At 40.0% G+C, this 25,704-nt stretch overlaps 1 protein-coding gene across 2 annotated transcripts in view; it reads left to right on the top strand.

Moving 5' to 3' along the window:
* Positions 1–24,701, top strand: part of rpap3 (RNA polymerase II associated protein 3) — a 74,610-nt gene extending 49,909 nt beyond the window's left edge. For both annotated transcript variants that reach the window (XM_073058720.1, XM_073058719.1), the window contains exons 12-16: positions 5,553–5,743; positions 8,047–8,236; positions 8,518–8,615; positions 18,485–18,585; positions 24,229–24,701. In XM_073058720.1, the coding sequence (XP_072914821.1) occupies positions 5,553–5,743; positions 8,047–8,236; positions 8,518–8,615; positions 18,485–18,585; positions 24,229–24,314 (666 nt within the window). In that variant the 3' untranslated portion in view covers positions 24,315–24,701. The remainder of the gene's footprint in view (positions 1–5,552; positions 5,744–8,046; positions 8,237–8,517; positions 8,616–18,484; positions 18,586–24,228) is intronic.
* Positions 24,702–25,704: the final 1,003 nt, after the last annotated feature.

Here is a 25,704-nt window from a genome sequence, read left to right as displayed (position 1 = left end):
ATTCATCTTTTAACATTAGAAAATTAATTAATATTGTTTATACCTCTTCATCTAAAATCCCAGAATGTGTCATTTCTTTAGATGCCGAAAAAGCATTTGATAGAGTCGAATGGTCATATTTATTTAATACTTTGCAACATTTTAATTTTAGTTCAAAATTTATATCATGGATTAAATTAATATATCAGAAACCTTTAGCTTCGGTCTTCACCAATAATCAAAGATCCCCTTTTTTTCAGTTATTTCGGGGCACAAGGCAAGGTTGTCCTTTAAGCCCTTTATTATTTGACATTGCTTTAGAACCCTTGGCTATAGCTATTCATGAATCACCCAATATTTTAGGTATTACCCGTGGGGAGACGATGTATAAGGTATCATTATATGCGGATGATTTGTTATTATATATATCTGACCCTGAAAGATCTATTCCTGCTATTTCTTCTTTGCTTGCTCAATTTAGTAATTTTTCTGGATATAAATTGAATTTTAATAAGAGTGAACTTTTTCCATTAAATATGCATACTTCAATTTATAATCAGGTACCATGTAGAATTGTTACAGACTATTTTACTTATTTAGGTATTAAAATTACTAAAAAACATAAAGATTTATTTAAAACTAATTTTTTGCCTTTAATAGATCAAATTAAGCAACTTGCTAATAGGTGGTCCCCACTATCTTTGTCTTTGGTAGATAGAATTAATGCCATTAAGATGATGATACTACCTAAATTTCTATATCTATTTCAAGCATTACCAATTTTTATTCCTAAATCTTTTTTTGATATAGTTGACTCTAAAATATCTTCGTATTTGTGGCAGAACAAAAATCCTAGGCTAGGTAAAAAATATTTACAGAAGCCTAAGAAGGAGGGCGGCTTGGCTCTACCAAATTTAAGATTTTACTATTGGGCAGTTAATATACGGTATTTGATATTTTGGACACAAGAATCGACTACAATTGCTGGCCCACAATGGGTAAATTTGGAATGTAAATCTGTGCAAGATTTCTCATTGATCTCAATCTTAGGATCTTCACTTCCTTTTTCGTTATTCAAAACGAATAAACAGATAACTAATCCTATAGTCAAGTATACATTACGAATCTGGTTTCAATTTCGTAAATTTTTTGGTTTGAATAAGTTTATGCTGTCAAGTCCTATAATATCTAACTACTTTTTCCGACCATCATCTATAGATCAAGCTTTTCTTTTATGGAAAACAAAAGGTATAACATGTTTTCGTGATCTGTTTTTGGATGATAACATTATGTCCTTTGAACAGTTATCTAATAAATATAATTTATCTAAAACCCATTTTTTTAGATATTTACAAGTTAGAAATTTTCTATATAATGAACTAAAGTCTTTTTCGAAAGAATGTCCATTGGACATTACAGAAAGAATTTTAGCTCTTAATCCTTGTCAAAAGGGCTTAGTAGCTATCATTTATAATATGATTATGAATGTACAACCAGATATATCAGAAAAAATTAAGAAGGAATGGCAGGAAGAATTGCATTGCCCTATATCTACTGAGCAATGGGAAAAAATTTTATCATTGGTAAACTCATCCTCTATCTGTGCTAAACATGCTCTAATACAATTTAAGGTTGTACATAGAGCTCACATGTCTAAAGATAAACTTGCTCGATTTTATTCTTATGTTAATCCAACCTGTGATAGATGTCATTCTGATATTGCTTCGTTGACCCATATGTTTTGGTCTTGTCCTTGTTTACAAAACTATTGGAAAGATATTTTTAATATTATTTCAAGAGTCTTAAATATTAATCTCCAACCACATCCTTTTACCGCAATTTTTGGTCTACCAATGATAGATAAGAAGCGTTTATCCGCTTCATCCCAACGAATGATTGCATTTGTTACACTAATGGCTAGAAGATCTATTTTACTGAATTGGAAAGAAATTAACCCTCCAACTGTATTTCAGTGGTTTTCTCAAACTATTTCCTGTTTGAGTTTAGAAAAAATTAGAGGTGTGGTTTTTGATTCTTCAGTTAAATTTGAGGAATCTTGGAGACCATTTATTCAACATTTTCATATGAATTAAATGGTCTGATCCTGAACCTTATTGTTACTATCCTGAATTGTGTGGATGGAGGTTGGGAGTCATTGGCACTACTGTATGTATTTAACATTATGCAATTGCCCATGTTGGTTAGTTTTTTTAGTTTTTTTTTAGTTGTTTTTTTTTGGGGGGGTGTCTTTTCTTTTTTTTTCTTAATTCCTTTACATTATACTATGAGTTTGGGAGACTTTATGTATTGATTAATACATATTTGATTGTTAATTAATCTATTATGTACTCTCAAATGTTTTGTACTTATATTTTTCTTATGTTTTTCTTAAAAATTAATAAAAAGATTTGAAAAGAAAGAAAAAAGAACCTTGCAAATCTGAAGCTGAGGGATTTCAGACCCTAATACAGAGACACATTCTTGCCAAAGCATCTGCAAATCACATAACCAACATCTGATATTGACATTTTTATGCTTGGCTGTGCGAGTTGGCGGTTCAGTCCAACCCATGGCCTGTGCTTACTCACACACTCCTGTCTGTTCTTGTAGTTGTACTTTCTACTTCCCTTTGGGTCCAGTTATCCTTGAGACTGGGTCGATGTAGCTGAAGCCATTTAAACTTGAATGGTGTACCTTGAAGGCTTGCCTGCATTCTGATCAGGGATCTTCAAGAACTACTCAAGTAGATTGAAATATTTTTAAAGCAATATGCTTAAATGCTTTGTGCTTCATATGACTTTCCACAATTTATGTATAATAAAAACGACCTAAGTGTTTGCACTTCATACACTTTAGCAAAAGATTGCCTTTATTCATGAAGCCCCAATGAATATTGCCAGCTCACGCCCAGCAGGGTAGGAGGTTAGATGTCGCAGCTAATCTCAAGCTTATTCCTTTCAAAGTTCAAAGTAAATTTATTGTCAAAGTACATATATGTCCTGATATACTACTCTGAAATTAATTTTCTTGCAGGCATTCATAGTAAGTACAAAGAAACACAATAGAATCAATGAAAAAACACACATAACAAAGGCAACAAACAATCAATGTGCAAAAGACGAAAGACGGCAAATACAAACGAAAAAAAAGCAAAGTAATAATAATAAATAAGTACTAAATCTCAAGAACATGATTTGTAGAGTCCTTTAAAGTGAGTCCTTAGGTCGTGGAATCAGTTTAGCGTTGGGTGTGTGAAGTTAGAAATGTAAGCACTGCAGGCTCTAATTAAAAATCAAAATGATACAGCTGATTTTCTCTGAACACTTGGTGCAGAACAATTGTGTTTCTTGTTGCCAACAGCCTCCTTTCATCTTGCATCTTTTGACAAGAGATGAAGGCTGAGAATTGTAATTAGTTTTCAGACATTGAATATCACGAGTCAGGGATCTTGTTGTCACTATCATAAAATATTGTACCCTCTTATTTATTTTTACTCTATTAGTAATTAACTCATTTAGCAGGCTTGTCAGTTAAATATGTAGTTAAGCAAAAATATATATGTAATGTGGGCATTTGTTCTGAGTGAATAGGTTGTGGGTTTCAGCCTCAAGTGCAGTGCTGCTTTTCAGATGAGACGGACATTAAACCAAAATGCCACTTGCATCTCAGGTGCCATAAATTTATTCCAAGAGCAGCAGTGTAGTTCTGGTTTCCTACCCAGCATTTATCTCTTAAACCACATACAATTTGTCTTTATAGCAATATATTATGGGAACAAACTAACAAAATCTCTGGTAACATGCTAGATTACTAAATTTTAAAATTACTGGATTCAATATAAAGGTAATTTCCATGTCCTGAGGTGATGAAATCAACCATATTTCCTCGCTTCTCTTCCTGAGATTAACAATTTTTTCCCACCATCTTGAATATCTGTACAATAGGAGCAATATTAATTGAATATCATAAAGAAGTGCTTTGCATTTGATTAGGCATGTGCTATGTACCAAAAGTTACTTTCATTGCCTAAAGTCCCATGCCCTATTTAATTTTTGAGCAGTTTCCTGTTCTCTATATACATCCTAATTCTATCAAGTGTATTTTGGGATGACCGAAGCCTCTTTCAATTTGTGTAAATCAAAGACCCAGACTTTCAAAGACTGTCCTTCACTTCAGGGGAAAGCTTTACACCCAGTGCAGTTTTTTTGGATTCCAATCACTTTGGTAGTATATCTAGTGCCAAATGCTTCCATCAGTTAAAATTTGAATGTAGATCCTGATTTTTAATAATAATGAAACAAATATAATGGTCATATCATTTAGGTTACTCCCTTAGTGCATTCCAGAAATCTCCCATGGGATTCTTTATGTCCATATATGTACACAGACTTAGCCTTAGCTTAAAGCTTCATACAGAAGATTTCACTTGTATCCATGTGGAACACCCAGGTTGCTGAAGTGGAATGTCAACCTAGATTTCTTTCTGTGTAGTCAACTGTCTTAAGTAGAAATTGGAGAATCTGAATCACTGGCATATGTTGTGAAATTTGTTGTTGCTTTGTGACAGCAGTACAGTGTAATACATAGTAAAAAACTAAATTGCAATAAGAATGTATATAATTTTTTTACCAGCATTATGAATGAATATGTAATAAGAAGAGGGCAAGTCCTGGGTGATGAGGTCCTTAATGATGGGTGCTGCCTCTTTGAAGCATTGCCTTTTGAAGATGTCCCAAATAAAGGGGAGGCTAGTGCCCATAATGGAAGTGACTAAGTTTGCAACTTTCTGCAGCTTCCCCCATACACTCCCCCACTACCGGATGGTGATGCAACCAGTTAGAATGATCTCCATGGTACATCTGTAGAAATTTGATATAATCTTTGGTGACATAGCAAATCTTCTCAAACTCCGAATGAATTATAGCCTCTGTTGTGCCTTCCTTGTATTTGCATCAATAATTTGTGCCATGGATAGATCTTCAGAGATATTGAGACTCAGGAACTTGAAACTACTTACCCTTTTCACTGCTGATCTCTCGATGAGGACTGGTGTGTGTTCCCTTGACTTCGCCTTCCTGAAGTACACAAGCAATTCCTTGGTCTTACTGACACTGATTGCAAGGTTATTGTTGCAACACCACTCAACCAGTTGATCTATCTCGCTCCTGTATGCCTCTTTATCATCTGAAATTCTGCCAGTTATAGTTGTCATTGGCAAATTTATTGATGGTGTTTGAAATGTGCCTAGCCACACAGTGGTGGGTGTAGAGAGATTAGAGCAGTGGGTTATGCATGCATTCTTGAGCTGCTCCAGTGTTGATCGTCAACAAGAAGGAGATGTTGTTTCTAATCCACACAGACTGTGGTCTCCTGATGAGGAAATACATTTTAGTTTTTTGTGAAATGTAATTTCATAATTCATTCTGACAAAGGATCAGACTAAAGCGATCTGTATCTGCTTTGCAAAGCAAATATTGAGGAAAAGTATATTTATTGCTTAGTTGAATTTACTGTCTAAGTCTAGCTGTAATATCCTACAATTAATTTGCCTTGATATTAATATTCCCTTCAAGAAACCTCTGATCAGAATTGCAATTGAAGAAGTTGGTGATAAACCAAGTAACATTAATGAGATACCAGCTGCAGTCTCTTCTTCTGATCTTCCATCAAATCAAACATCTGCGTTATTATCTCCTGAAGCTCCCAATGCCAAAATCCTTAAAGTGGAAGAATGTGGGGGCTCTCCATTAATTTCTAGCAGGAGGTATGTTATGTTTATTGTAAGAAAATGTATTGGCATAGGTAGGGTAGACTTACCTCAGGGTAGGAATGTCAAGTGTTGGGTGGTATTTGTTTTGCTATGCATTGGCATTTAACTATAGAGCAACAGCTCTTAGTGTTACAGGCCCTTCAGCGTATGATACTGTGCCTATGTTTTAACTTAATCCTACATAGACCTCATTTTTTTCTATCATCCATGTGCTTATCTTAAGAGTTTCTTAAATTCCACTAATGTTTCTGCCTCGGCCACCACCCTTGGCTGCACGTTCCACTCATTCACCATTCTGTGTGGGGGTTGGGAGGGAAGAAACAATTTATCTCTGACATCTTGGACTTGTTTATGCCAGTAAAAATACTGTGTTAAGGGAGCTCTGTTTGCTTTTCTCCTCATTTTTTCCACCTGTAGATGGAGAGCTCTGATTGTCTGTCCACTGCTACTGTACTGTTGGTGAAATCAACTCATTGACAGTGAACTGGGAACCATGATCTTGGTCTAATGATTCAGTATGCTTACACTGATATTTCAGAGAAATGAAGAAGGTTGTTTTGTTAAAAAGCAAACCTGGAGTGTAGAGTGTGGCTCTGGAAATACCATATAAAGCAATCAGTTTACTGATAATGGTCCTGTCCCAGTCTGGTTGCTGTTATTGTTTGCACAATTTTTTTTTCTCTCTCTCCACTCTGGGTGTTTGGATAGACTTCTTTCATTTTCGATTAGTTTTATTGGCATTCTTTGTTTCATTGCTGCCCGAAAGGAGATAAATCTTAAGATTGTCTGAGGTATATATTCTTTGATAATAAAATGTACTCTGAACTTTGAAGATATTTGAGCATGTTATCTAGCCTACCACAGTTTCAACCTTGTATTTAAATTTCTGCATCTTGGGGCTATGGTTTCTTTCATTCACTATCCTGAGGATTGTGTAAACCTGGTCACAAGTTCCTCGGTAGATACATCAATGGAACTTCCTACATGACCTTAAAATTGCTTTAAGTTTCTTTACTATTTTAATGTTTTGCTGGAAAAGTATAGATAAAAGAAACTAAATTGAGAAATATAAAACATCAATGTTTTTATAACCATATAACAATCACAGCACGGAAACAGGCCATCTCGGCCCTCCTAGTCCGTGCCAAACTCTTAATCTCACCTAGTCCCACCTACCCGCACTCAGCCCATAACCCTCCACTCCTTTCCTGTCCATATACCTATCCAATTTTACCTTAAATGACACAACTGAACTGGCCTCTACTACTTCTACAGGAAGCTCATTCCACACAGCTATCACTCTCTGAGTAAAGAAATATCCCCTCGTGTTTCCCTTAAACTTTTGCCCCCTAACTCTCAAATCATGTCCTCTCGTTTGAATCTCCCCTGCTCTCAATGGAAACAGCCTATTCACGTCAACTCTATCTATCCCTCTCAAAATTTTAAATACCTCGATCAAATCCCCCCTCAACCTTCTACACTCCAATGAATAGAGACCTAACTTGTTCAACCGTATCTCTGTAACTTAAGTGCTGAAACCCAGGTAACATCCTAGTAAATCGTCTCTGCACTCTCTCTAATTTATTGATATCTTTCCTATAATTCGGTGACCAGAACTGTACACAATATTCCAAATTTGGCCTTACCAATGCCTTGTACAATTTTAACATTACATCCCAACTTCTGTACTCAATGCTCTGATTTATAAAGGCCAGCATTCCAAAAGCCTTCTTCACCACCCTATCTACATGAGACTCCACTTTCAGGGAACTATGCACTGTTATTCCTAGATCTCTCTGTTCCACTGCATTCCTCAATGCCCTACCATTTACCCTGTATGTTCTATTTGGATTATTCCTGCCAAAATTTTGAACCTCACACTTCTCAGCATTAAACTCCATCTGCCAACGTTCAGCCCATTCTTCTAACCGGCATAAATCTCCCTACAAGCTTTGAAAACCCATCTCATTATCCACAACACCTCCTACCTTAGTATCATCGGCATACTTACTAATCCAATTTACCACCCCATCATCCAGATCATTTATGTATATTACAAACAACATTGGGCCCAAAACAGATCCCTGAGGCAACCCGCTAGTCACCGGCCTCCATCCCGATAAACAATTATCCACCACTACTCTCTGGCATCTCCCATCTAGCCACTGTTGAATCCATTTTATTACTCCAGCATTAATACCTAAAGACTGAACCTTCTTAACTAACCTTCCATGTTTATGTATATTGAATAAATTGTATTCCTTTCCAAGTATTTTACTGAAACTGTCCTTTTCCAGTGGTTATTCTGGTGTGCCAGGTAAGGGTGAAGCCGTTGCCATAGCAAACTCAACAAAAGTGAAGAAACCCGAATCCTCTTTGCCTCATCATAATGTAGCTATCCCTCTTGCCCCTGCCAACGCCTTTCAGCTTGAAGCAGACCTCCGCAAATTGAAAAATTATCCGGAGATGGTCCATAAGTATTTAAAGGTAGGAATAATAGTGTATCATTCATGGGTGTGCAATTTTTCTGTCTTAATTTTAAATGTTTTTAAATGGTAGAAAGAAATTTATCTAGGTTCAGAAAATTAATGTAAGGAGGAGGCTAATCAAGTGACATTGCATCAAAATTGCAGAGGATTATGTCTTCCATTTTGTAATCAGCAGAGCACAATCAGCAGGGTAATTCAGTAAATTCCAGTAGAATTAATTGTAGACTGTTGTAAATATTTACTTGCTGATGCATTGTTCTGATTGTTCCTTTTGAGCAGCAAATTGAGCCCTCTTTTTATCCACAACTGTTTCAAAAGTCTTTGGAACCCGACATTCTAAATCACATTTTAAGAATCCTTCATGATTTATACATCAGGTAAGCAGTATTCAGCTTTTTATTCCACCTTCTCTGAATAATGCACTAAAGTGTGAGTGATGGTGATAAACAACAGGAAGATTTACCAAAAAAAGCAGGTCATCCAAATGTTTTTTCTTTCCCATGTCTTGTAAAGTTCAAAGTAAATTTATTATCAAAGTACATATGTCACCAATACTACCCTGACATTCATTTTCTTGCAGACGTTCACAGTAAATACAAAGAAACACAATACACTGTATACAACAAAGATAGACTGTGCAAATACAAAAATAAAATAACAAAACAATAATAATTAAGTAACAAATACTGAAAGCTTGAGTTATACAGTGCTTGAAAGTAAGTCCATAGGTTGTGGAATCAGTTCAGTGTTCAGGTGAATGAAGTTGTCCATGTTGGTTCAGGAGCCTGAAGGTTGAAGGGTAATAACTTCCTGAACCTGGTGGTGTGGAACCTTAGGCTCCTGTACCTTCAGCCCGATGATACCAGCAAGAAGAGAGTAAGGCCCGGTTGGTGGGCGTCCTTGATGATGGATGCTGCTTTCCTGCAACAGCACTCCATGCAGATATGCTCAATATCTACCCGTGATAAACTGGGCCGCATCCACTAATTTTTGTAGACTTTACATGTTGTTGAATGCTTCTTCTTTACCAAGATATTGACCACAACACATCACTGATTGAAAATATATTTGTAACACTTGCAATATTTTCTTCATTAGTGACATTAAATAAATGCAAATGTCTGGTGCTATCTTATTGCTTCTAAATATGTACATGATCTCAAACTCGATATATTAGTGCTTCCAAGGCCTACCACAATGGGAACAGTGAGCCAATCTCACAGCATATGTTGGAAAAACAAATCAAGTTAACCTTTCCAAGCTCTTTGTGAGTAGAAACATTTTATCAGTGGTTTTGATGTAAAACTTGGCAATTAAGGTAAGTTTTTCTGTCAATCCTTCACTCCTGAAATGTACAATCCAGTCATTGGAATTCTTGTCATGGAATAGGCAGGAAACCTATAAAAACCTACCAGGAGATTCATAGTCTGCTGAGGGCTAGATCTGCGGCATTCGAGACTGCGATCCACAGCTGTACAAAAAATCCAGGGACGACCTATGAAAAGCTATTTTAAGAGCAAAAATAAACTAATTCCAGTTGAGGTTAGAGACAGAATTGGATGCACATCAGCTCTGGCTGGGTTTACAGGCCATTACTTCCTGCAAAGCAAAACATAACATCATGAATGGCTGTGATGCTTCATTCCCAGATGAGCTTGATGCCTTTTCTGTACAGTTTGAAAAGGAGAATAAAGCTACACTTGCGAATCTTCAATAGACCTCACCATTTCCCCAACACCACCACACTCCTCAGGTTGGCGGAACTGGTACTCACACTTAATAACTTCTCTTTCGGCTCTTCCCACTTTCTCCAGACCAAGGATCTAGCTATGGGCACTCGCAAGGGCCCTAGCTATGCCTGCCTCTTCGTGGGTTATGTGGAACAGTCTATGCTCCAAATCTATACTGGTACTGCTCCCCAACTTTTCCTTCAATACATTGACGACTACATTGGTGCTGCTTCCTGCACCCATGCTGAGCTTGTCAATTTCATTGACTTTGCCTCTAACTTTCACCCAGCCCTCAAATTCACTTGGTCCATCTCAGACACTTCTCTCCCCTTTCTCGATCTCTCGGTCTCCATCTCTGGAGATAGACTGTCCACTGACATCTTCTATGAACCCACTGACTCCCATAACTACCTTGATTATACCTCTTCCCACCCTGCCAAATGCAAAAATACTATTCCCTATTCCCAGTTCCTCCGTCTCCACCGCATCTGCTCCAAGGATGAGGCTTTCCGTTCCAGGACATCTCAAATGTCCTCTTTCTTTAAGAATCGTGGTTTCCCTTCTGCTGTCATCAATGATGCCCTCACCCGCATCTCCTCCATCTCCCGCACTTCAGCCCTCACCCCATCCTCCCGTCACCACAACAGGGACCGTGTCCCCCTTGTCCTCACCTATCACCCCACCAGCCTCCGGATCCAGCATATTATCCTCCGCAACTTCCGCCACCTTCAACAAGACCCTACCACTAAGGACATCTTTCCTTCTCTACCCCTCTCTGCTTTTCGCAGGGATCGTTCCCTCCGCGACTGCCTGGTCCACACGTCCCTCCCCACAGATATCCCACCTGGCACTTATCCCTGCAAGCATAAGTGTCCCTACACCTCATCTCTTACCACCATTCAGGGCCCCAAACAGTCATTCCAGGTGAGGCAACACTTCACTTGTGAGTCTGTTGGGGTAACCTATTGCATCCGGTGCTCCTGGTGCAGCCTCCTCTACATCGGCGAGACCCGACGCAGATTGGGGGACCGCTTCGTCCGCCACAACAGACAGGGTCTCCCGGTTTCCACCCACTTCAACTCTCCTTCATTCGGATATGTCCGTACATGGCCTCCTCTACTGCCATGTTGAGGCCAAACTTCGGTTGGAGGAACAACATCTCATATACCTCTGGGTAGTCCCTAGCCCCTTGGTATGAACATGAAATTCTCCAACTTCCGGTAATTCCTTCCCCCATCCCACCTTCACTCTGTCACCTCTTCTAGCTACCTGTCACCTCTCATGACTCTGCCTTCTTCTACTACCCATAGTGCTTTCCCCTTAGATTCCTTCTTCACCTCTCCTGCCTATCCCCTCCCCCACCCCTTTGTCTTTCCTCTGATTGGTTTTCCACCCTCTCCCCACCTTCTTTATAGGGCCCCTGCCCCCTCCATCTTTAGTCCTGACGAAGGGTCTCGACCCAAAACGTTGACTGCTCCTTTCAACGAATGCTGCCCGACCTGGTGAATTCACCCAGCTTTTTTGTACGTCTTGACTTGCGAATCCTTACTGCATCTGGTGATTCTGTGATCTCAGTCTTGGAAGCTGATGTCAGGACATCTTTCAAGAGGGTGAACCATTGCATAGCATCAGACCCTGATGGTGTGTCTGGAAGTTCTCTGATAACCTGTGCCAACCAACTAGGGAGTGTTCAAAGACATCTTCACACTCTCACTGCTGCAGTCAGAGGTTCCCACCTGCTTCAAAAGTGTGACAATCATACCAGTGCCCATGAAGAACAGGGTGAGCTGCCTCAACAACTATCACCCAGTGGCACTGTGATGAAGTACTTTGAGAGGTCAGTCATGGCTAGAATCAACTGCCTAAGCAGGGACCTGGACCCACTGCAATTTGCCTGTCACCACATAGGTCAACAGTGGATACTTTCTCAGTGGCTCTTCAATCGACATTAGTAATACTTGTGTCAGGCTGCTAACTATTGCTTACAGCTCAATGTTCAACAAAATCATACCCTCAGTTCTAAAGAAGCTCCAAAACCTGGGCCTCTGTACCTTCCTCTGTAACTGGATCCTTGACTTCCTCACTCGGAGACCACAGTATGTAAGGATCGGAAATAACATTTCCGTGCTGATGTTCAGCAAGACCAAGGAATTGATTGTGGACAAAGGGGAAGTCGAGGGAACACAACACCATCTTTGTTGAGGAATCAGCAATGTAAAGGGTAAGCAGTTTCAAGTTCCTGGGTATCAACATCCTTGAAGATCTATCCTGGGTCCAACATAGTTACAGTGGCTATGTTTCATTAGGAAATTGAGGTTTGTTATGTCATCAGTGATTCTCACCAATTTCTCCAGATGTACTCTGGAGAAGATTCTAACTGGTCACATCACCATCTGGTAATAGAGGAGACATTGGACAGGATGAGAAAATGCTGCAGAAAGTTGCAAACTCAGCCTGCTCCATCATGGGCGTTAGCTTAGCCAGCATCAAAGACACCTCCAAAAGACGATCCCTCAAAAAGTTGGGCAAGCATCATTAAGGACCCCTATCATTGAGGACACGCCCTTTTCTCATTGCTACTGTGAAGGAGGAAGTGCAGGAACATGAAGACACACACATTTCAGAAACAGCTTCTTAAAACCTAGAAAACCTACAGCACAGTACAGGCCCTTCAGCTCACAAAGTTGTACCGAACATGTCCTTACCTTGGAAATGGCCTAGGCTTACCCATAGCCCTCTATTTTTCTAAGCTCCGTGTACCTATCCAAAAGTCTCTTAAAAGACCCTATCATAGCTGGCAGCCCATTCCACGCGTTTAAAAAAAAAAAAAAATCTTACCCGTGACATCTTCTCTGTACCTACTCCCCAGCACCTTAAACCTGTGCCCTCTTGTGGCAACCATTTCAGTCCTGGGGAAAAGCCTCTGACTATCCACATGATCAATGCCCCTCATCATCTTATACACCTCTATCAGGTCACCTCTGATCCTCTGTCACTCCAAGGAGAAAAGGCCGAGTTCACTCAACCAGTCTTCATGAGGCATACTCCCCAATCCAGGCAACAGCCATGGAAATCTCCTCTGCACCCTTTCTATGGTTTCCACATCCTTCCTGTAGTGAGGCAACCAGAAGCTTCTTCCCCTCCTTCATCAGATTTCTAAATGGACTTTGAACACATGAATATTACCTCACTTTTTTTCCTCATTTTGCTCTACTTATTTAACTTTTGTTATATGTATATAAATATATGTATGTGTATATGTATGTATGTATACAGTGGTATGCAAAAATTTGAACACCCCGGTCAAAATTTTTGTTACTGTGAATAGTTAAGTGAGTAGATGATGAACTAATCTCCAAAAGTCATAAAGTTAAAGATGAAACATTCTTTTCAACATTTGAAGCAAGATTAGTGTATTATTTTTGTTTTGTACAATTATAGAGTGGGGAAGAAAGGAAAGGAGCACCATGCAAAAGTTTGGGCACCCCAAGAGATTTGAGCTCTCAGATAACTTTTACCAAGTTCTCAGACCTTAATTAGCTTGTTATGGCTATGGCTTGTTTACAGTCATCATTAGGAAAGGCCAGGTGATGCAAATTTCAGAGCTTTATAAATACCCTGATTCCTCAAACCTTGTCCCAACAATCAGCAGCCATGGGCTCCTCTAAGCAGCTGCCTAGCACTCTGAAAATTAAAATAAATGATGCCCACAAAGCAGGGGAAGGCTATGAGAAGATAGCAAAGCGTTTTCAGGTAGCCGTTTCCTCAGTTGGTAATGTAATTAAGAAATGCCAGTTAACAGGAACGGTGGAGGTCAGGTTGAGTCTGGAAGACCAAGAAAACGTTCCAAGAGAGCTGCTCGTAGGATTGTTAGAAAGGCAAATCAAATCCCCCCCGTCCCTTGACTGCAAAAGACCTTCAGGAAGATTTAGCGGACTCTGGAGTGGTGGTGTACTGTTCTACTGTGCAGCGACACCTGCACAAATATGACCTTCATGGAAGAGTCATCAAAAGAAAACCTTTCCTTCGTCCTCACCACAAAATCCAGCGTCAGTAGTTTGCAAAGGAACATCTAAACAAGCCTGATACATTTTGGAAACAAGTCCTTTGGACTGCTGCATTTAAAATATAACTTTTTGGCCGCAATGAGCAAAGGTATGTTTGGAGAAAAAAAGGGTGCAGAATTTCGTGAAAAGAACACCTCTCCAACTCTTAATCATGGGGGTGGATCGATCATGCATTGGGCTTGTGTTGCAGCCAGTGGCACGGGGAACATTTCACTGGTAGAGGGAAGAATGAATTCAATTAAATACCAGCAAATTTTAGAAGCAAACATCACACCATTTGTAAAAAAAAAAGCTGAAGATCAAAAGAAGATGTCTTCTACAACAGGATAATGATCCTAAACACACCTCAAAATCCACAATGGACTACCTCAAGAGGCGCATGCTGAAGGTTTTGCCATGGCCCTCACAGTCCCCCGCCCTAAACATTGAAAATCTGTGGATAGACCTTAAAAGAGCAGTGCATGCAAGACTGCCCAAGAATCTCACAGAACTAGAGGACTTTTGCAAGGAAGAATGGGCGAAAATCCCCCAAACAAAAATTGAAGGACTCTTGGCTGGTTACAGAAAACATTTCCAAGCTGTGATACTTGTCAAAGGGGATGTTACTAAGTACTGACCATACAGGGTACCCAAATTTTTGCTTCGAGCCCTTTTCCTTTTTTGTTATTTTGAAACTTTAAAAGATGGAAATTAAAAAGTAATCTTGCTTAAAATATTAAAGAAATGTGTCATCTTTAACTTTATGTCTTTTGGAAATCAGGTCATCTTTTACTCGCTTAGCTATTCACACTAACAGAAATTTTGACCAGGGTGCCCAAACTTTTGCAGACCACTGTATACAATGTAATTTATAGCTTTTTTCACTATGTATTGCAATGTACTGTTGCCGCATAACATATTTCATGACATATGCCAGTGATGTTAAATGATATTTTGGTTCTGAAACTTAGCACTATATATATTGCCCCTTATTTTTAACTTGGGGGATCTTGTGAGCATTTGGTGATTGCGTGTTTTTGACCAGAACATATGGCATGCTCTTTAGATACTGCAGTTAACATACATTGGTTTTAAACATATTGGCATTTTGTTGATAGGATATACTGCAGAAGTACTACAATAATCCACTCCAGATTAAACTGCAATACTTTATAAAGACTAAGTTGAGATAAAGTGCAGAAAAGTACCCAGTAGCTTTAATAGTGAAAGAAGAGTGTAGATGTTTATGGTGCACTGGATCACTTAAATTAGTGAACACTGACTTTAGACACTGACATGTCTATCCATGGCCTCCTCTACTGTCAAGATGAATCCACACTCAGGTTGGAGGAACAACACCTTATAACTTGGGTAGCCTCCAACCTGATAGCATGAACATTGACTTCTCTAGCTTCCGTTAATGCCCTTCCTCCCCTTCTTACCCCATCCCTGACATATTTAGTTATTTTTTCTTTTCTCTCTCTTTGCCCATCACCCTGCCTGTTCTCCATCTCTTTCTGGTGCTCCCCCCTCCCCCTTTCTTTCTTTCTCCTGAGGCCTACCGTCCCATGATCCTTTCCCTTCTCCAGCTCTGTATCACTTTCGCCAATCACCTTTCCAGCTCTTAGCTTCATCCCACCCCCTCCGGTTTTCTCCTATCATTTTGCATTTCCCCCTCCCCCCGCTACTTTCAAATCTCTTAGTATCTCTCCTTTCAGTTAGTCCTGACGAAAGGTCTCGGCCTGAAACATCGGCAGTCCTTCTCCCTATAGCTGCTGCCTGGCCTGCTGTGTTCCACCAGTATTTTGTGTGTGTGGTTTAAATTTCCACCATCTGCAGATTTCCTCGTGTTTGCTCTTTGAATAATCCAGCTGTCTTTAATAAAATGGCTTTAGTCATATCATCAGAATCAGGTTTAATATCACTGGTATATGTTCTGAAATCTGTTAATTTAGTGGCTGCAGTATAATACAATGCATAATGAATATAGGAGAATAATAAATGAAATACACTAAGTATATTTGTATATTAAATAGTTAAATTAAGAATAATAGTGCAAAAACAGAAAGAAAAGCAATGAGGTAGTGGTCAAGAGTTCCAGTGTCCATTTAGAAATCATATGGCAGAGGGGAAGAATCACTGAGTGTGTGTTCAGGCTCCTGTACCTCCTTGATGGTAAGAGCCCAAAGCAAAAGTAAACCACTGTGAGTAATGAAGCTCCATTAGGGAGGCGGTTCATGTTTTGAGTCAGTTAACTTATGTTTGAATTGAAAGTTAGGAATGTTGCTGTTTATCAGCAAAACATTTGCAGGAAGTCATGAAGATGGAGATGAACAAGAGGCAGATGCTGAAAAACAAAAACCATCTAAATGATTATTAATCTATTTCTATCTCTGCAAATGCTAACTGACCTGATTATCTCCATATACTTTTCTGATAAATGTCTCTTAGCTTTGAAGCAGCAGAAGTTAAGTTAAAAGGTATGAAAGGAAATGTCAGATGAAGTTTTAAATGTAGATATTTTGTTTATGACATTGTAATAAGATTCACCCCTTGTAATAATGATCAGTGAAGCACAGAGAATCTGTATTGACCAACAAGTAACTTTTATTGTTTCAACTAAAAAGCAAGTGGGTTCACAAACTACTTCTGTGTGCATCCTACTAGGATCCCTGACCCTCCATGAACAGTCAATGAAGAGAAAAGCTATTACCCGGGAATGCTAGCGGGCATTCCTAGTGGTCCCAATCTCCACGTGTCTGTATGGTCCTCCTTATCCGCGATGGTTGGTCTCTGGTTGCTGGAGAGTTATCATTCCTGTGTATTTGGAGCTCCTTAACTCTTATAGTGCTGCTCATCCATTGGCTCTAGGTTACCTGACCTACCTGGGTCACCTTCTTACTGGTCATTGTATAGGACTACAACCAACAGCTCTGCCCACCCTAGCCTTGTGTATTTGTGTCTTTCAACTCTGACTGGTCCAAATCAATTAAATGAGGCAACCTAGACAGAGTCTAATGAGATTACAGATTGCTTCTTTGGCAGGTCTGGTATTTTAAATAATAAATAACTATTCCTCTAAGAGTGGTCTCAGATTTAGCAGGTCATTACCTGAAGTTCCTGTGTCCACATTCAATTGCTCTGATTAGATTGTCCCAGAACAAGAATCAGTTCAGAGTCCATGCCCATTACGTAACAAGTAGCTACTCAGGTTTAGCAGATCATTTCTTGAAGCTCCCCATGTCCACATTCAGTTGCGCAGATTAGATTATCCAAAAGCAAGAATCAGTTTGGAGTCCACAAAATAGGGAGAAACAAAGACAACTGGTTTGTCTGCTGGTTTGTAGTTTTTTCTGTCCAAATGGATCTTCAACCAGTGACTGGATACCTTGGGGTAGTGGGGTTGGATGTGGAAAAAACTGGAATAGATTAAAAATGTGTGGAATGAATGACTGTTCAGCTCCTGCAGTGTGAATTTCTTCACCTAAAAGTGCAATTTTAATATGATAAGCTAATAATTAAACTGATGTACTCTATTTTGACAAACTCTGAAAATAGCTGCAAAAAACTCTTGAACCAAAAATAAAACTGAACAATATTATAGCTTTTTAAATTGTCAGGGCACTGTGCCACACAGAGTTCCAGGGGCAGTTTTCTAACAGTTATAACCATATTAACCATGTAACAATTTCAACACAGAAACTGGCCATCTCGGCCCTTCTAGTCAGTGCCGAACGCTTACTCTCACCTAGTCTCACCTACCTGCACTCAGCCAATAACCCTCCATTCCTTTCCTGTCCATATACCTATCCAATTTTTTTTTGTAAATGACGTAATCGAACCTGCCTCTACCACTTCTACTAGAAGCTCGTTCCACACAGCTACCACTCTCTGAGTTAAGAAGTTCCCCCTCATGTCACCCCTACTAAACTTTTGCCCCTTAACTCTCAACTCATGTCCTCTTGTTTGAATCTCCCCTACTCTCATTGGAAAAAGCCTATCCACGTCAACTCTATCAATTCCCCTCATAATTTTAAATACCTCTATGAAGTCCCCCCTCAACCTTCTACGCTCCAAAGAATAAAGACCTAACTTGTTCAACCTTTCTCTGTAACTTAGGTGCGGAAATCCAGGTAACATTCTAGTAAATCTCCTCTGTACTCTGTCTATTTTGTTGACATCTTTCCTTTAATTCGGTGACCAGAACTGTACACAATACTCCAAATTTGGCCTCAGTTGTTTACCAATAGGAATGGATGCCTTATAATCACTGAAAATGGCATTTGATGCTGTTAAATTGTGGGTGCAACAATATCTTGCATCATACTGAATAATTCCCGCAACTGTCCAAGTAAATTTTGATTCCATTACTTCTCTCATGAAGTTTTAGATTGTATTAGAAATTTGGAACATAGATTTTTGTACAGAATTGCATTCTTAAGTAATTGGTGATTGCACTGCATTTTATAGATTTGAAGAACCTTCCCTCATTTTTGATGTCCTGAAGAACTTATCAAATGTAAAGCGATTTGATATGGCAGTGATGTTCATGTCAGATCCTGAACGGAAAGGTAAGTTATTATTATGCTGAAGTTTGAGAAGCTTAAAAACTACAGATGCTGGGCATCTGAAATAAAACAGAATTGTGCGAAACACTCAGCAGTCATGTGTTCACAAATTCCTTCGTTTTCTCTTGTCCTCATTAATCTGGAAACTATACAATCCCATAAATCACAGATTCATCTTGGCAGCATTGGTCTTGCATATCAGGGATACTCTTTGTCCCTTGCACCACTGCCTGCTCTCTAGCTTAAAACTAACCTGTTTTCTCTTTTCCAGAATATCTTCAACCTGAAGTATTAACTGTTTACATTTACATAAGTGTATCTGGCATTCTATGCACTGAGGAACACTCCCTGTGATTTATTTGATTCGCTTGTAAATCAAGTTAAGTCTATTGTTATTTAGCTGTATATATGTATACCATCAAAGGGAGATGTTTCTTCAAACCAGGGTGTACAGCACTGTAATATGCGTAACACATAGAAGAATGCACCACAGTACAGGCCTTTCGGCCCAAAATGTTGTGCCAACCCTTAAACCCTGCCTCCCATATAACCCTCCACCTTAAATTCCTCCATATACCTGTCTAGTAGTCTCTTAAATTTCATTAGTGTATCTGCCTCCACTACAGTCTCAGGCAGTGCATTCGACGCACCAACCACTCTGAGTAAAAAAACTCTAATATCCCCCTTGAACTTTCCACCCCTTACCTTAAAGCCATGTCCTCTTGTACTGAGCAATGGTGCCCTGGGGAAGAGGTGCTGGCTGTCCACTCTATCTATTCCTCTTAATATCTTGTATACCTCTATTGTGTCTCCTCGCATCCTCCTCCTCTCCAAAGAGTAAAGCCCTAGCTCCGTTAATCTCTGATCATAATGCATACTCTCTAAACCAGGCAGCATCCTGGTAAATCTCCTCTGTACTCTTTCCAATGCTTCCACATCCTTCCTATAGTGAGGCGACCAGAACTGGATACAATACTCCAAGTGTGGCCTAACCAGAGTTCTATAGAGCTGCATCATTGCCCCACGACTTTTAAACTATATCCCTCGACTTATGAAAGCTAACATTCCATAAGCTTTCTTAACTACCCTGTCTACCTGTGAGGCAACTTTCAGGGATCTGTGGACATGTACCCCCAGATCTCTCTGCTCCTCCACATTACCAAGTATCCTGCTATTTAAACATATAACCATATGGATGGATTTACTTTGTACTCTGCCTTGGAGTTTGTCCTTCCAAAATGTACCACCTCATACTTCTCTGGGTTGAACTCCATCTCCTACTTCTCAGCCCACTTCTGCATCCTATCAATGTCTCTCTGCATCTTTGACAATCCTCTAAACTATCCACAACACTACCAACCCTTGTGTCATCTGCAAACTTGCCAACCCACCCTCCTACCCCCACATCCAGGTCGTTAATAAAAATCACGAAAAGTAGAGGTCCCAGAACCGATCCTTGTGGGACACCACTAGTCACAACCCTCCAATCCGAATATACTCCCTTCTTTCTGCAGGCAAACCAATTCTGAATCCATCTGGCCAAACTACCCTGGATCCCATGCCTTCTGACTTTCTGAATAAGCCTACCGTGTGGTACCTTGTGAAATGCCTTACTAAAATCCATGTAGATCACATCCACTGTACTACCTTCATCTGTATGCCTGGTCACCTCAAAGAACTCTTATCAGGCTTGTTAGACACGATCTGCCCTTCACAAAGCCATGCTGACTGTCCCTGATCAGACCATGATTCTCTAAATGCCCATAGATGCTATCTCTAAGAATCTTTTCCAACAGCTTTCCCACCACAGATCTAAGGTTCACTGGTCTATAATTACCTGGACTATCCCTACTACCTTTTTTGAACAAGGGGACAACATTCGCCTCCTTCCAATCCCATGGACAACGAGGACATAAAGATAACACAAAGTACACTGTGAAGATGCTGTGGTCAGATCAACACGTACAAAAGCTGGATGAACTCAGCAGGTCGGGCAGCATCTGTTGAAACGAGCAGTCAACGTTTCGGGCCGAGACCCTTCATCAGTACTGAAGAAGGAGGGGGCAGGGGCCCTATAAAGAAGGTGGGGGGGAGGGTGGAAGGTGCCAGGTGAAAAACCAATCAGAGGAAAAATCAAGGAATGGGGAGGGGATAGGCAGGAGAGGTGAAGAAGGAATGTAAGGGGAAAGCACAATGTATGGGTAGTAGAAGAAGGCGGAATCATGAGAGAGGTGATAGGCAGCTAGAAGAGGAGGCAGAGTGAAAGTAGAATGGTGGAAGGGAGAGGGAGGTTATTACCGGAAGTTGGAGAATTTGATGTTCATACCAAAGGGCTGGAGACTACCCAGATGGTATATGAGGTGTTGCTCCTCCAACCTGAGTTTGGCCTCATCATGGTAGTAGAGGAGGCCATGTATGGACATATCCGAATGGGAATGTGAAGTAGAGTTGAAGTTGGTGGCAACCGGGAGATCTTGTTTGTTGTGGCGGATGGAGCGGAGGTGCTCGACGAAGCAGTCCCCTAATCTGCGTTGGGTCTTGCCGATGTAGAGGGGGCTGCACCGGGAGCACCGGATGCAATAGATTACCCCAACGGACTCACAAGTGAAGTGTTGCCTCACCTGGAAGGACTGTTTGGGTCCCTGAATGGTGGTAAGAGAGGTGGTGTAGGGACAGGTGTAGCACTTACGCTTGCAGGGATAAGTAGCAAGTGGAAGATCTGTGGGGAGGGACGTGTGGACCAGGGAGTCGCAGAGGGAACGATCCCTGCAAAAAGCAGAGAGGGAAAGATGTGCTTCGTGGTGAGGTCCTGTTGAAGGTGGCGGGAATTGCAGAGGATAATGTGCTGGATCCAGAGGCTGGTGGGGTGATAGGTGAGGACAAGGGGGAACATGGTCCCTGTTGTGGTGACGGGAGGATGGGGTGAGGGCTGAAGTGCGGGAAATGGAGGAGATGCGGGTGAGGGCATCATTGATGACGGCAGAAGGGAAACCACGATTCTTAAAGAGGACATTTGAGATGACCTGGAATGGAAAGCCTCATCCTGGGAGCAGATACGGTGGAGACAGAGGAATAGGGAATAGCATTTTTACATTTGGCAGGGTGGGAAGAGGTATAATCAAGGTAGTTATGGTAGTCAGTGGGTTTATAGAAGATGTCAGTGGACAGTCTGTCTCCAGAGATGGAGATCGAGAAAGGGGAGAGAAGTGTTCGAGATGGACCAAGTGAATTTGAGGGCTGGGTGAAAGTTAGAGGCAAAGTCGATGAAATTGACGAGCTCAGCATGGGTGCAGGAAGCAGCACCAATGTAGTCGTCAATGTATTGAAGGAAAAGTTGGGGAGCAGTACCAGTATAGATTTGGAGCATAGACTGTTCCACATAACCCACGAAGAAGCAGGCATAGTTGGGGCCCATGCAAGTTCCCATAGCTACACCCTTGGTCTGAAGAAAGTGGGAAGAGCTCAAAGAGAAGTTATTAAGTGTGAGTACCAGTTCTGCCAACCTGAGGAGTGTGGTGGTGTTGGGGAACTGGTGAGGTCTATTGTCAAGAAAGTAGCGGAGGGCTTTGAGGCTTTGGAATTGAATGGGGAATTGAAGTGTATAAAGATTGGATATCCATGGTGAAAATGAAGCAGTCGGGACCAGGGAACTGGAAGCTATTGAAGAGGTGGAGGGCATGGGATGTATCCCAGATGTAGGTTGGGAGAGACTGAACTATGGGTGACAAAATGGAGTCCAGGCAGGCAGATACAATTTCGGTGGGGCAGGAGCAGGCCGAAACTATAGGCCTACCAGGATAGTCAGGCTTGTGGATCTTGGGGAGGAGGTAAAATCGAGCAGTGCAGGATGTGGGAATTATGAGTTTTTTGGCTGAGGATGGAAGGTCTCCGGAGTTGATAAGGGCAGTGATGGTACGGGAGACAATGGTTTGATGTTTTTTGATGTGGTCCAGTTCCAGGGGTAAGTAAGAGGTGTCAGAGAGCTGCCGTTTGGACATAAAGATCCTAGCCAGAGGCTCAGCAATCTTTTCCATCGCCTTGTGGAGCAGCCTGGGGAATATTCCGTCAGGCCCCGGGGACTTACGTCCTAATGTATTTTAACAACTCCAACACCTCTTCCTTAATATCACCATGCTCCAGAACATGTAACACACATATATAAACAAAAATTACTTATTGCAAGGCACAGAGCAGATTAATCAGTGATGCTTTGAACGCAATGCAGCAGAGATTTCAGAAGCCTAATGGCCTGAGGGTAGACAGTCAGAGGATGCTGGATGGATGGGTGGAATCCTTGATAATACTAGGGGCCCTGTGTACGTAGCGCTCCTGATAAATGTACCTTATGGATGGTAGGGAGACCCCTATGATCCTCTCAGCTTTTCTTAGTCCCTTGTAGAGACTTCCGATCCAATGCTCAGCTGTTCCTATACCAGATGGAAATGCAACTTGTCAGTGATAACATAACCACATATATATTTCACTGTTAGAAGAGCTGTTTTTTTTCCCATCTCCTTTGCTAATTTGCTGATATATTTAATATCTGTATAGCTACCCCATACAGAAGTCAAGTTGTAGGCTTGGTATGGGGTATGTTTTTTAAAACAATTCTTTCCCTAAAGTCAGAGGGCTTGTTAAACAATAAAATTATTTCTATCTGGAAGGACAAAATCAAAGTTTTTTGGGGGGCTATTTCCTTAAATTTGAAGAATACAGTTGTTTTATTTTGGATTATGTATGGGATGGTCAAAAAGAAAGCAAGGCATATGAAGATGAGTAAAGATAAAGATTTTATCTTTAGGATAGTAGAGTGGACTGAACAATTGTAGCATTTGTAACATTATGAAAAGACAAGCATTGCCAACAATGCTGACCAAAAATGGCCACAGATTTCAGTGTCATGTATAAAGCACTCTTTATTGTGATCAGATGAATAACGACCAGTGCCTTGTCTACACAACTCATATAAAGTTAGGTAATTGTGCATAAGTAAAGTACTAACATCAATAAACCAATTTCTCAAAACAATGGAAGAAATCCTAATACATGAACTGGGGAAGTGACAGGGACAAGGTTTTTGATTTTTTTTCTCTTGATTCAGAATTGTGCTGCATTATTACTTGGTTCTACCTTTTCACACTGCGTTAATAATTTGAAGCTATTTTGCTAGAGCTTCATTGCAGTAGTCGGTCAATAAGTCAAAGGCTATAGTAGTTATTTCATTGAATCAAAACGTGATTCAGTATCAGTCACTTAGTGTCTCCAGAGTTTTTATCAGCTTTCTTAAGCTCGGTTAAATTCTTATGAAGAATATAAAGCAAATAGCTGTACTAGTGAAGAAGGGAATATGATTTATATGTATTATAAGTAACTCTAAAAGCACGGACTCACTAGTTAAATGAATGAATACAGCTGGTTCACGACTGTTTCTTCAGTGTAACAATAAATGCTGGGAGTGTCCATATCTAGAAACCCTTGTTTGAAGAGATATGCGGATTGAATAATAAGCGCTTTTTGAATGTTCCCTATGATTAACATCTCTGATTCATTTGCTGTAATATTTAGTGTTTATTGCTTTTCAGCAAGAGTTGTGAAGAAGTTTCATGACTGTCAATGTAAAGCAAAAATTAATTTTTGTTTTTGCAGTTGTAAAAGAACTATTTGATCATCTACGGAAATCTGGCATTGAAGAACCATTGCTCATAGCATTGAAGAGTAGATACAGTGTTTGAAAGATTATCTGATTTGACCACATTAACTGAATATTATTTGTACATGATTTCCTTCATTAGCAGCTACTTTAGCACAAGGTTATCCCATGTATGTGTGCAGTATTTTTCCTGATCTCCTTTTGTTTGGTCAGGTTGCTGCTTGACTGATCCTGCTGAAGATCCTGGCGCTGAACATTCAATGGGAGATGGGTTTTTGTTTTGGAATTTTAGCCATATGTCTAGCTTGACTGAAACTACAGAACATTATCTAAGTGCTGTGGCACTTGAGAAACTTTACTGTAGGGGTCATGAACTAAGGAGCCACTTTTTGCTGTATGAAAATTTTCACCCTAGACTGTTCTTGATTTAGTCTTTCTTTGGCAAATTAAATCCAATTTATTTTTCTGATTTGTGTGAATTCTTGCATTATTTTTCGAGGTATCTGAAAGACTTATTTATATCTACTGCAAATAAATTGGAACAAGAATGTTATCTACTATTTACCTAGCATCAATATTTTCGTCCAAGTGTTTTATCAATCTGAGATTTGCAATGAGCTGGCCTGAACCCGAGTTAAAAAGTACAAACTTTAAAAATTTCTACTTGCACTTTATGCATGGTCTATTTTCCACTTTGGAATTGCAGTTATTAAAGAGTTGAATTGAAAAGTTATTAACAATTCTGCACAGAAATATTGTAAGCCATTTAGCTCTGTTAAAAGATAGCACATGGTAGAATGATCTCTCGATTCCTAGTAGGAATTGCAGAGATTAGAAGAATGCTCCAGGACAAAATGCAATGCAGTCGGCCCTCCTAATCCGCAAGTTTCGCATGCGCGAATTCAACCAACCGCGAATTGAGAAAACCCGGAACTGCTCTTCCAGCACTTGTTCGAGCATGTACAGCTTTTTTTTCTTGTCATTATTCTCTAAACAATGCAGTATAACAACTATTTTACATAGCATTTACATTATATTAGGTATTATAAGTAATCTAGAGATGATTTAAAGTATACGGGAGGATGTGCGTAGGTTATCGTGGATTGGGATCGAAAAAATTTGTAAGTTCTCTTACTAAGTAAGTCGGAACAGGTATGTCCGGTATTATTTAGTGTCAGTTAGTCAAATGTTTGTCTTAGTATATAATATATATTTTACCTTTCTATGCATATAAAACACTTAAGAACATATGTTTCAGCTGGGCTCGGAGTTCCCGAGTTTGATCCAGTGACAGTTTGCTCCAGAGTGCGCTCTCCATCCGTGAATGTTTGATGTGGAGGATCAAAAACCCAAAACACCAAAACTCAATAATTGCTTAGTAGTAATTGTAGCTTTCATCGGGGCAGGGCCTTTCTCACTTTATCCTTTAAAATTGTTCCAATCGTTGACCAACTGTAGCCTAACGCTTTTCC

This window comes from Hemitrygon akajei, chromosome 10 (genome assembly GCF_048418815.1).
Source record: "Hemitrygon akajei chromosome 10, sHemAka1.3, whole genome shotgun sequence".
NCBI lineage: Eukaryota > Metazoa > Chordata > Chondrichthyes > Myliobatiformes > Dasyatidae > Hemitrygon > Hemitrygon akajei.
The sequence above is the reverse complement of the archived record's forward strand: the minus strand, read 5'-3'. Positions and strand labels throughout refer to the sequence as shown.